The sequence below is a fragment of the Cervus elaphus genome, chromosome 1 (assembly GCF_910594005.1).
Source record: "Cervus elaphus chromosome 1, mCerEla1.1, whole genome shotgun sequence".
NCBI classification, from domain to species: Eukaryota; Metazoa; Chordata; class Mammalia; order Artiodactyla; family Cervidae; genus Cervus; species Cervus elaphus.
The window spans coordinates 31876259-31888980 of record NC_057815.1 but is presented as its reverse complement, the minus strand read 5'-3'; the positions used below and the strand labels follow the sequence as shown (position 1 = coordinate 31888980).

The 12722-nt window shown below is 39.1% G+C and overlaps 1 protein-coding gene across 2 annotated transcripts in view; it reads right to left on the bottom strand.

The window, feature by feature from the left end:
- CUL5 (cullin 5) overlaps positions 1-12722 on the bottom strand; it is a 129665-nt gene that overhangs the window by 104390 nt on the left and 12553 nt on the right. The window contains exon 2 of one of the 2 annotated variants that reach the window (XM_043898309.1): positions 3009-3118. The exons of the other annotated variant lie outside the window; for it this stretch is intronic. Within the exon in view, the coding sequence (XP_043754244.1) occupies positions 3009-3118 (110 nt within the window). The remainder of the gene's footprint in view (positions 1-3008; positions 3119-12722) is intronic. 2 annotated transcript variants of the gene reach the window in all.

Genomic DNA, 12722 nt, shown 5'->3' with positions numbered 1-12722 from the left:
GACAACCATTTTGCCTTGCTGCATTTCTTTTTCTTGAGGATGGTTTTGATCACTAACTCCTGTACAATGTCACACACCTCTGTCCATGGTTCTTCAGGCATTTATCACATCTAATCCCTTGAATCTATTTGTCACTTCCACTGTATAAGCATAAGGGATTTGATTTAGGTCATACCTGAATGGCCTAATGGTTTCCCCTACTTTCAATTTAAGTCTAAATTTTGCAATAAGGAGGTGATGCTCTGAGCCACAGTCAGCTCCAGGTCTTGTTTCTGCTGACTGTATAGAGTTTCTCCATCTTTGGTTACAAAGAATATAATTCATTGGATTCCAGTATTTACCATCTGGTGACGTCCACATGTAGAGGTGTCTCTTGTGTTGTTGGAAGAGGGTGTATACTATGACCAGGGTGTTCTCTTGGCAGAAGTGTTAACCTCTGCCCTGCTTCATTTTGTATTCCATGGCCAAACTTGACTGTTACTTCAGGTATCTCTTGACGTCCTACTTTTGCATTCCAGCCCCCTATGATGAAAAGGACATCTTTTTTTGGTGTTACACCACATTAACAAAGTAAAAGATAAAAATCATATGATAATCTCAATAGATGCAGAAAAGGCTTTTGAAAAAATTCAGCACCAATTTATGAAGACAACCTCTCTGGAAAATGGGCATAGAAGGAACCTATCAACATAGGTCATATATGACAAACCCACAACAAACATTTTTCTTAATGGTGAAAAACTGAAAGCATTTCCTGTAAGATTAGGAAAAAGATAACACTCGCCACTATTATTTCAACAGTTTTGGAAGTCCTAGCCATGGAAGTCAGAGAAGAAAAAGAAATAAAAGGAATCAAGAGTGTAAAACAAGTCCTAAAACTCTCACTGTCTGCAGATGACATGATACTATACATAGAAAACCCTAAAGATACCCTCAGAAAATTACTCGAGCTCATCGGTGAATTTAGTAAAGTCACAGGATACAAAATCAATACACAGAAATCCCTTGCATTCCTACACACTAACAGTGAAAAATCAGAAAGAGAAATGCAGGGAACAATCCTACTCACCACTGAAACAAAAAGAATAAAATACCTAGGAGTAAACATATCTAAAGACACAAAAGACTGGTATGTAGAAAACTATAGAACACTGATGAAACAAATAAAAGAGGACACAAAGTTGGACTGGATGAATCAATATTGTAAAAATTACTATACTGCCTAAAGCAATCTACAGATTCAGTGCAATCCCTATCAAATTACCAATGGCATTTTTTACAGAACTAGAACAAAAAACTTTACAATTTGTATGGAAATACCAAAGACCCCAAATAGCCAACGCAATCTTGAGAAAGAAAAATGAAACTGGAAGAAATCAACCTTCCTGACTTCAGACTATGCTACAAAGCTGCAATAATCAAGACAGTATGGTACTGGCACAAAGACAGAAATATAGACCAATGGAACAAGATAGAAAGCCCAGAGATAAACCCACACATCTACGGATGCCTTATCTTTGACAAAGAGGGCAATGGAGAAGACAACCATTTCAATAAGCAGTGCTGGGAAAACTGGACAGCTATGCATAAAAGAATGAAATTAGAACACTTCCTAATACCATACACAAAAATAAACTCAAGACAAATTAAAGACTTAAATGTAAGGCCAGAAACTATAAAACTCTTAAGAGGAAGATACAGGCAAAACACTCTTTGACATAAATCCCAGCAAGATCCTCTTGGACCCACCTCCTAGAGTAACGAAAATAAAAACAAAAATAAAGAAATGGGACCTAATTAAATTTAAAAGCTTTTGCACAGCAAAGGAAACTTTAAACAAGATGAAAAGACAACCCTCAGAATGGGAGAAAATAATCAAAAAAGAAGCAACTGTCAAAAGCTTAATCCCCAAAATATACAAGTAGTTCATTAGCCAATATCAGAAAAACAAACAACCTAATAAAAAAAAATGGGTGAAAGATCGAAACAGACATTTCTCCAAAGACGACACACAGATAGCCAACAAATACATGAAAAGATACTCAAAATCTCTCATTATTAGAGAAATGCAAATTAAACTATAATGAGGCACCATCTCATACAAGTCAGAACGGCCATTAAAAAAATCTACAAAGAGTAAATGCTGGAGAGGATGTGAAGAGAAGGAAACCCTCTTACACTGTTTGTGGGAATATAAATTGATATAACCACGATGAAAAACAGTATGGAGATTCCTTTAAAATCTAGGAATAAAACCACCACCAAATGACCCAGCCACCCCACTCTGGGTATATACCTTGAAAAAACAGTAATTCACAAAGACACATGTACCCCAACCTTCAAAGCAGCACTATTTACATTAGCCAGGAAACAGAAGGAACCCAGATGTCCACTGACAGATGAATGAATAAAGACGTTGTGATTCATAAATACAATGAAATATTAATTAATGAAAGTCACTTAGAAAGTCTGACTCTTTGCGACCCCATGGACTATACAGTCCATGGAATTCCGCAGGTCAGAATACTGGAGTGGGTAGCCTTTCCCTTCTCCAGGGCATCTTCCCAAACCAGGAACTGAACTGGGCCTCCTGCATTGTAGGTGGATTCTTTACCAGCTGAGCCACAAGGAAGCCTAGGAATGGTTCAGTGACTGGGAGTGCCCCAATACCAGTAATGGGCTTCCCTGGTGGCTCAGACAGTCAAGAATCTGCCTCCAAGGCAGGAAACGCAAGTTGGATCCCTGGGTCGGGAAGGTCCCGGGAGAAGGAAATGGCAACCCACTCCAGTATCCTTGCCTGGGAAACCCATGGACAGAGGAGCCTGGTGGGCTACAGTCCACAGCTCACAAAGAGTTGAACTCGACTTAGTGACTAACATTTTCACTTTCAATACCAGTAATTACTTCAAACAGGTAAGCAGTCCAATCTGGTGCCAATATTCCATTTGAATATAGCCACGAAAATTTCCTTAATGTTAGCAAAAAGTTAGAATGAATCAATTACTTACGAAAACAGATCAAACCACTGCTGTTTTGTAACAGATTCCTGGCGTAAAAGCTTCAGAACAATTGGACGCATGAAATCCCATTTGTCTTCAAATTGAAGAGAACCTTTATTCTAAAAAGAAAAAAAAAAGGACAGAATAGTTCAAGGGCAGTTAAATCAGAAGTGTGTTATTTTTATCTCATAAGAGACAACCAGAGAAATTTAAAAGAATCAGATTTCCATAATGGAATCCCTATAACTTAATCTGCTATCAAGGAATCACTGAAGAACTCACCATAAGAGGAAACTAAAAAGGTTACAAGAAAGGGTATAGTGATTGATGAATTTGGCCTTCTCCAAAGAGCAGGTCTGGCCTTTGCCCTTGGCTTCTAGTAAGTAGCAACCCTGAGTCCTGGGAATGTTGTGATAAGACAATCCCTGGGGGCCTTGAGTCATAATGGATAATTTAGCAATGTGATTTAGGGAGGGAACTGGTAAACCCATATAGTTTTAGGGTTGTAGCTGGTCAATCCAGAAACACCAACAATAAGATTTTGGGGTCATTGCGATTTGGGGTCAACTTGGAGACTGAGATTACCCACATGAGCAATGCCTACATGATGAAGCCTTAATAAAAATTTTGGACACCAAAGTTTAGGTGAGCTTCTCTGCTGGCAGTACTTATATGCCCTGCATTTAATGAGGGAAGGAGAGAAATGTGACCTGACAACACCAGAGAGGACAAGGGAAGCTCTGTTTTTGACCCTCCTGGACACCAACCTATATGTTTCTTCCTTTAGCTGAAAAAAAGGCCCTTAATAAACCATAACCATCAGCAGAGCAATTTTCAGTAATATCTTACTGAGTATTTTCACAGATTTATGAATATCTCTAACAAATTATTGAGTCTCAGTATTTTGGGAATCTCCCAAATTTGCAGCTAGTGTCATAAGCGAGGGTGGTCTTGTGTTTAGAGACTGTGCCCTAAACTCCTCACAAAAAGTACACTGAAAATCCAAATAAACTCTTAAAGTTGAGGAAGGAAAAAAAAAAACCCAGAAAGATACCCATCTCATTCTATAATGCTTACAAAACCTTGACACTAAACTTGTGAGACAAGAACAAGAAATGGTAACTCTACACCAATCTAATTTAAAAATATAGATGCAAAACTCTTAAAAATATTAGTAAATTAAATAAGTGGCATATGAAAGAAATAATACCTCATAATCATACATGTTTATTCCAATAATGTGAAAGTGGTTCAATATTAAGGGGAAAAAAATCAATTCATTATTAAAACGGGGGGGGGGACACTCCACATGTGTTAGTAATGAATAATTTTCATTTTCAAGTTAACTATGCCCATATGATGTGGTTTAATCAATAAATTTCAACAAAAATCATTACTTTTCTAATATGGCAGCACCAAACACCCTTATGAATTTACTATTGATTTTACTATACATTTGTTGAGAATGTTGCTCCCTTGTATCAGATAAGATCCATGCACTGAATGGAATCTTCAAACTCCCTGAAATTATATTTCAGAAGCAGTTTTTAAACATATGGTCTGAAAAGAATTTACACCAGGATCATATAGAGTGGTGATTACACAAATATTTATAAAACCTATTACAGACTTGCTGGATCAGAAATCTCTTGAGTTTAGCATTTACATGTTTACCAAATTCATGATAAAACTACATAAAAACATTACAAAGTCTATGACCCCAAAAAGATTAAGAACTACTAACATTTAACTTTTGTGAAAGCAAATGATACTACTTCTTACATCAACACAGTTGATCCTAAAAGTAACTGTACTGTCTCACCCCAGGTACCTACTTTTATCACAAAGTAATCTTATAAAGACCCAGGAGATACTCAAAAATTACTACTGGGATTAGCTTTGCTTCCCTGAACAACTACTTTGTTTTTACCTTATGGATTAAGTGAATCATGTAGGTAACTTTGCTCTTCTTCAGTTAAGTTCAGCTCAGTCGCTCAGTCATGTCCAACTCTCTGTGACTCCATGAATCGCAGCACACCAGGCCTCCCTGTCCATCACCAACTCCCGGAGTTTACCCAAACTCATGTCAATCGAATAGGTGATGCCATCCAGCCATCTCATCCTCTGTCGTCCCCCTTCTCCTCCCACCCCCAATCCCTCCCAACATCAGGGCCTTTTCAAATGAGTCAACTCTTTGCATAAGGTGGCCAAAGTACTGGAGTTTCAGCTTCAGCATCAGTCTTTCCAATGAACACCCAGGACTAATCTCCTTTAGGATGGACTGGTTGGATCTCCTTGAAGTCCAAGGGACTCTCAAGAGTCTTCTCCAACACCACAGTTCAAAAGCATCAATTCTTCATTGCTCAGCTTTCTTCACAGTCCAACTCTCACATCCATACATGAACACTGGAAAAACCATAGCCTTGACCAGATGGACCTTTGTTGGCAAAGTAATGTCTCTGCTTTTTAATATTCTATCTAGGTTGGTCATAACTTTCCTTCCAAGGAGTAAGCATCTTTTAATTTCATGGCTGCAGTCACCATCTGCAGTGATTTTGGAGACCAAAAAAAAGAAGTCTGACACTGTTTCCACTGTCTCCCCATCTATTTGCCATGAGGTGATGGGACCAGATGCCATGATCTTAGTTTTCTGAATGTTAAGCTTTAACCCAACTTTTTCACTCTCCTCTTTCACTTTCATCAAGAGGCTTTTCAGTTCCTCTTCACTCTCTGCCATAAGGGTGGTGTCATCTGCATATCTGAAGTTATTGATATTTCTCCCGGCAGTCTTGATTCCAGCTTGTGCTTCTTCCAGCCCAGCATTTCTCATGATGTACTCTGCATAGAAGTTAAATAAGTAGGGTGACAATATACAGCCTTGATGTACTCCTTTTCCTATTTGGAACCAGTCTGCTGTTCCATGTCCAGTTCTAACTGTTGCTTCCTGATCTGCATATAGGTTTCTCAAGAGGCAGGATAAGTGGTGTGGTATTCCCATCTCTTTCAGAATTTTCCACAGTTTATTGTGATCCACACAGTCAAAGGCTTTGGCATAGTCAATAAAGCAGAGATAGATGTTTTTCTGGAACTCTCTTGCTTTTTTGATGATCCAGCGGATGTTGGCAATTTGATCTCTGGTTCCTCTACCTTTTCTAAAACCACCTTGAACATCTGGAAGTTCGCAGTTCATGATTGCTGAAGCCTGGCTTGGAGAATTTTCAGCATTACTTTACTAGTGTGTGAGATGAATGCAATTGTGCGGTAGTTTGAGCATTCTTTGGCATTGCCTTTCTTTGGGATTGGAATGGAAACTGACCTTTCCAGTCCTGTGGCCACTGCTGAGTTTTCCAAATTTGCTGGCATATTGAGTGCAGCACTTTCACATCATCATCTTTCAGGATTTGAAATAGCTCAACTGGAATTCCATCACCTCCACTAGCTTTGTTTGTAGTGATGCTTCCTAAGGCCCACTTGACTTCACATTCAAGGATGTCTGGCTCTAGGTGAGTGATCACACCATCATGATTATCTGGGTCATGAAGATCTTTTTTGTACAGTTCTTCTGTGTATTCTTGCCACCTCTTCTTAATATCTTCTGCTTCTGTTAGGTCCATACCATTTCTGTCCTTTATTGTGCTCATCTTTGCATGAAATGTTCCCTTGGTATCTCTAATTTTCTTAAAGAGATCGCTAGTCTTTCCCATTCTGTTGTTTTCCTCTATTTCTTTGATCACTGAGGAAGGCTTTCTTATCTCTCCTTGCTATTCTTTGGAACTCTGCATTCAAATGGGAATATCTTTCCTTTTCTCCTTTGCTTTTCGCTTCTCTTCTTTTCACAGCTATTTGTAAGGCTTCCTCAGACAGTCATTTTGCTTTTTTGCATTTCTTTTCCATGGGGATGGTCTTGCTCCCTGTCTCCTGTATAATGTCATGAACCTCTGTCCGTAGTTCATCAGGCACTCTATCAGATCTAGTCCCCTGAATCTATTTGTCACTTCCACTGTATAATCATAAGGGATTTGATTTAGGTCATAACTGAATGGTCTTGTGGTTTTCCCTACTTTCTTCAATTTAAGTCTGAATTTGGCAATAAGGAGTTCATGATCTGAGCCACAGTCAGCTCCCGGTCTTGTTTTTGCTAACTGTATAGAGCTTCTCCATCTTTGGCATGAAAGAATATAATCAATCTGATTTCGGTGTTGACCATCTGGTGATGTCCAGATGGCTCTTCTTAGTACTGGTTAATGAGAAATTCAGTCAGATTTGTGATTCTATGGTATATATTTTGTGTACCAATCTTATGGCTGGCTTCATTTTTTCTGTTATTAGTTTCCTATAACCATTTTCTTCATTTACTCTTCCCTCTGAGGGAAGGGTGGGCAAATAAACAAATATGGAAGAACCACAGAAAGGACTGTAAATCTTTTCTTGACTATGACGTGAAGACTCATTATACCCTAAAGAGAGTATTTTATAATGTCAACTAAGTCTATTTTCATAGGCAATTCTGGCAACTTATAAAATGAAACACAGTAGAAATCCTGCAATTAAACATCAAAAAGGTTTAGAAGACTAAACAGCTATCTGAGATAAAACACTGGTTAGGCTCTGAAATCTATCAGCTATCACAAAATGACAGGAAAATCTATCAGCAAAAAGACAGTAAACAGTCTCCTATTTGATGAAACATACAAGATTAACTACAGAAACATTTTCCTCTAATACCCAGTTAAAGGAGGAATTAAATAATTGAATTTTCCTATCAAGCTTTTATAGTAGATTCCAAAAATGATGCTCAAGTAGTTCCTTGACCTATTCTCTGTCAAACTGAAGAGCACATCATTAAATCACAGTTAAGCATCAGACACCAAACCTACTATCTATGAAAGATATTAATAAGCAAAGACACCTTCAAACTATGAACTCTGATTTACGAATGTTTCCAATGGCTAATGAAAGGCTGCCTCACCTTTACTGATGTGCCACAAGTCTCTTCTGCTTTCATTCTTCATTACACTCAGAATAGCTACTAAGTCTAGGATTCTCTCACCCACTGGCTCTTTTTTACCAACAGGATTTCAACATTTGCCAAAACCCAGTCCCTCTATCCTTCATTTCTTACAACACAACTAATTCCCTCAGAGGCACTCTTCTTCTCAAACACAAAGATGGATCATGGAGAAGCCGATGGGGGATAACTAGAAGAATTTTCCAGGCAGAGAAAGCAACCATTGCAAGGATCCCACAGTAGAAGCAGGTCTGATATATTCAAGGTAGAGAAAAGTAAGGACAGAGGAGAGAGTGGATGAAGTCAGAGAAGCAACACACAGCTGGATCTTATAGGGTCTGGAAGGCCATTGTAAAAAGTTTGGCTTCTATTGTAAGTGAGATGGGGAGCCATTAAAGATTCTGAGCAAGAAGTGACACAAATTGATTTATATTTTTAAATCTCCTGATTGCTATGTTGAGAATACATTATAAGGGGCAAGCGTTACAGCTGTGTGTAGGAGGCAAGGTTAGAAATCTCAGTGATACGGACCAGGGTGGCAGCAGTGGAGGTGGGGAGTAGCAGTTAGATCTGTATCTGTTTTAAAGGTAGTGCTAACAAGATTTCCTGACTGCAAATATCTGAGATGAGAGAAAGAAAGAAAGCATGACTAAGGCTTTTGTCTGATAAATTTGTATATTGGGACCCACAAAATGGGAGGCCACTCTATTGGCCTAGACCACATCAAAAATCTAAACCTAAATCAGCCTGCACATATGGTAAACATCTCACAGTCAAGAAAACATAATGCCAATCACAATCCTTCAACTCAGCTTTATCTAGCTAAACTTATGTAAAAAAAAATAGCACCAGTTAACCTCAAAATGAAATCCCTGACCTCCTAGTCAATCATGCCTTGTTTCTGTACTACCCCTTCTAACGTTATATAAAACTTGCTACTCCATAAAAATCCTTCAGGAAGAGTACTCCACTGCTTGTTAGGAACTCTACTATTCTAATCCACTGATTATTTTCCTTTGACTGAAGGACATCAAACTCTTTACTAAACTGTTTTAGTTTTGTGGTTTGACATGTCCAAGAAGTATGGCACTGCCATCAACTGAAATGGAAAAGACTGCAGATATAACAGGCTTAAGAAGGAAAGCTCAGGAGTTCAGCTTCAGACAGTTACATTTGACATGTCTATCAAACAGTCTTTTGAAGATGCTGACTAGGCAGCTCAATAAGCAAATCTAGAATTTAAAAGAAAGATCATGTGAAGTAATTAGCCTCCAACTAATAAAAAATAAAAAAATTAAAAAAAAAAAAGAATAAAAGAAAGATCAAACCAGCAAATAAAAATTTGAAAGTCATCAGAGTACATTTAAAAACAGAAGGTTTTTAAAATTTGCTACTGGATGAGACCACAAAGGGAATAAATATAAAGAACCAGGCCTGAGTCCTTATGTACCTAATATTAAGAGTTGGGGAGAAGAGTAAGAGCTAGGAAAGGAAAAAGAAAGCAACAAGAGAGGTGGCAAGTAAATAAAGAGGGTGGTACTCTGTAAACTGACTTTTTGTTGTTCAGTCATTAAGCTGTGTCTGACTGTTTGCGATCCCATGGACTGCAGCATGCCAGGCTTCTCTGTCCTCTACTATCTCCCCGAGTTTGCTCAAATTCATGTCCATTGAGTCAGTGATGCTATATAACCATCTCATCCTCTGCCACCCCCCTCGCCTTTTGCCTTCAATCTTTCCCAGCATCATGGTCTTTTCCAATGAGTTGGCTCTTTGCAGTTGGTGGCCAAAGTACTGGAGCTTGAGCTTCAGCAACAGCCCTTCCAATGAATATTCAGGGCTGGTTTTCTTTAGGATTGACAGTTTTGATCTTGCAGTCCAAGGAACTCTCAAGACTTTTCCAGCACCACAATTTGAAAGATGGGGGAGATGCCAAAGGCCTGACAGGAAAGACATGAAATAGACATCTAGGGAAGTGGAAGAATAAATGACTATGGAAGTGTAGTGTGATTGGGCTCTATTATAGTTTGTGGTTACGAATTTAAAGTGCAAGTAGCAGGTGTAGATCTTTTACTCCTGCAACATTCAACTGCATAGAGGCTGGCACTGAAAGGTGAAGAAACGGATTGAACCAGGGTGTGGTTTTCCCCAGTGAAACGAGAGAGGAGCTAAGGAGTCAAAGTGTATTTCAGGGAGTGATTATAATGACTGAATAAAAAACTTAGACTAGGAAGGTAAGGGGAAGAGAAAGGACAACAAGATGATGAAAGACAGAGACGTGTGTTTCCAACCAGGATGCAATAACAAGTCTGGGATGCCAGACTTCCCCTCCTGCCTAAACGACTGGAAAGCCAAAGGGCAATACAGGACAGTATTTCCTAAAAAGGTACACAAATGGGGCTGAGCCCTACAAATGCCCAAGCATGCTACCTATGAGTAGAGTTTTCAGGACTGAGCATAACCAGAGGGAACCCAAATAGCCTGGCGGTTTCACTAAGATTAGGAGACAGAGTCCAGAAGTTTGGGGAGGCCAAAGTGACGAAAATGTGTGGTACAGAGTATGAGAAAAAAGAACTGAACAGACAGGGGGCTCTGGAGATATGTAGAGGAGTCCCTTCAAGCCTCTGACTATTAAATATTGACCTACACATGTGAGTGAGAAAACTATTGGAGTCGGGGGAAACAACTGTTTGAAAGAAACAGAACAATCGCCAGAGTCCACACAGGCCTAGTAATAGGTCACATTTCCATCAGCCAGAGTGGAAACACTCCTTAACATGTGAGGTATCCAACAGTCTTCAGAAAAGTATTGCATCTATAATGATACCAACGTAGCCCTACCTTCAGTGTTGTTCAGACCCACTCTAATAAAACTCATCAATAAAAGCAAGCTTCAGAAAGATCAAACTGATTTCAAGTAACTTAACTATGTCACAGCCAAATCTAAAAATATTCAAAGGAAATTTTAAAACTCCAGGTCCTATAACATAAAACTCACAATGTCTGGAATCCAATCAAAAATAATTAAGCAGGTCAATGTTATGTAGCAGCCTGGATGGGAGGGGAGTATGGGGGGGGAATGGATACATGTACACATATATCTGAGTCCCTTTGCTGCTGTAACTGTCACAACATCGTTAACTGGCTATGGACGGACTGTAGCCCTCCAGGCTCCTCTGTCCATGGAACTGTCCAGGCAAGAATACTGGAGTGGGTTGCCATTTCCTCCTCCAGGGGATCTTCCCAACTCGGGAACTGAACATGCATCTCCTGTTTCTCCTGCACTGGCAGGCGATTCTTTACCACTGAGCCACCTACTCTGATATAAAAAAAAAGTTTAAAAAAAACTATCAAGCAGACAAAGAAGCAGGGAAATAGAAACCCATGATCAGGAGAAAAACCAAACCACAGAACCTGATCCTGAAATGGCGTGGATGACAGTTTTAGTAGACAGTGATGCTAAACCAGCTATTATACATGTACTCAACACATTTACAATAAGATAGTAGAAAGCATGAACATCACAGAAACAAAAGATGTATTCAAAAAAGTATCAGGGAGGATAAATTAGGAATCTGGGATTAACATATACACACTTACTATAAATAAAACAGATACCAACAAGGACCTACTTTATAGTACAAGAAATTATACTGAATATTTTGTAACCTATAAGGGAAAAGAATCTGAAAAAGAATATATATGTGTGTGTGTGTGTGTGTGCGTGTGTGTGTAACTGAATCACCTGTAACTAAAGCAACACGGTAAATCAACTATACTTCAATAAATAAATAAAATTAAAAATGAAAAGAGTATCAGTGAGCTGTGAGACAACCTCAAATGACCTCACCTACATATAACCGGAATCTTGGGGTACAGAGAATATTCGAAGAAATAAAGGGCAAAATGTTTCCTAATTTGGTGAAAACTATAAACCCACAGACTTAAGACATTAAACGATAAGGCAGAATCAGTGAGTTGGAGACTGTAGTAGAGTTGAATTATCAGAACAGGGGCACTAGACTGAGTTAGAAAAACAGTATGGTGCTTGAAACTGGAATGAAAAAAATTTCCCTGGTGGTCCAGTAGCCAAGACCCCATACTCCCAGTTGCAGGGGCCCGGGCTTGATCCCTGCTCAGGGATCTAGATCCCGCATGCCACAACTAAGACTTCACACAACCAAATAAATAAAACAACGAATATAAGGCATGTGGCTATACAAGCCAATAAATCTTGTATTTGTGATAAATGTGGTACAAACGAGCATTTCCTTTTACCTTCAAATAGTTTCCTTTACATTTCCACGGGTAGCTCAAACATTTAGTTCAGTTCAGTCGCTCAGTTGTGTCTGACTCGTTGCGACCCCATGAACCACAGTATGCCAGGCCTCCCTATCCATCACCAACTCCCGGAATTTGCCCAAACTCATGTCCATTGAGTCAGTGATGCCATCTAACCACTCATCCTCTGTCGTCCCCTTCTCTTCCTGCCTTCAATCTTTCCCAAATCAGGGTCTTTTCAAATGAGTCAGTTCTTCCCATCAGGTCAAAATACTGGAGTTTCAGCTTCAACATCAGTCCTTCCAATGAATATTCAGGACTGATTTTCTTTAGGATGGACTGGTTGGATCTCTTTGCAGTCCAAGGGACTCTCAAGAGTCTTCTCCAACACCACAGTTCAAAAGCATCAATTCTTCTGCACTCAGCTTTCTTTATAG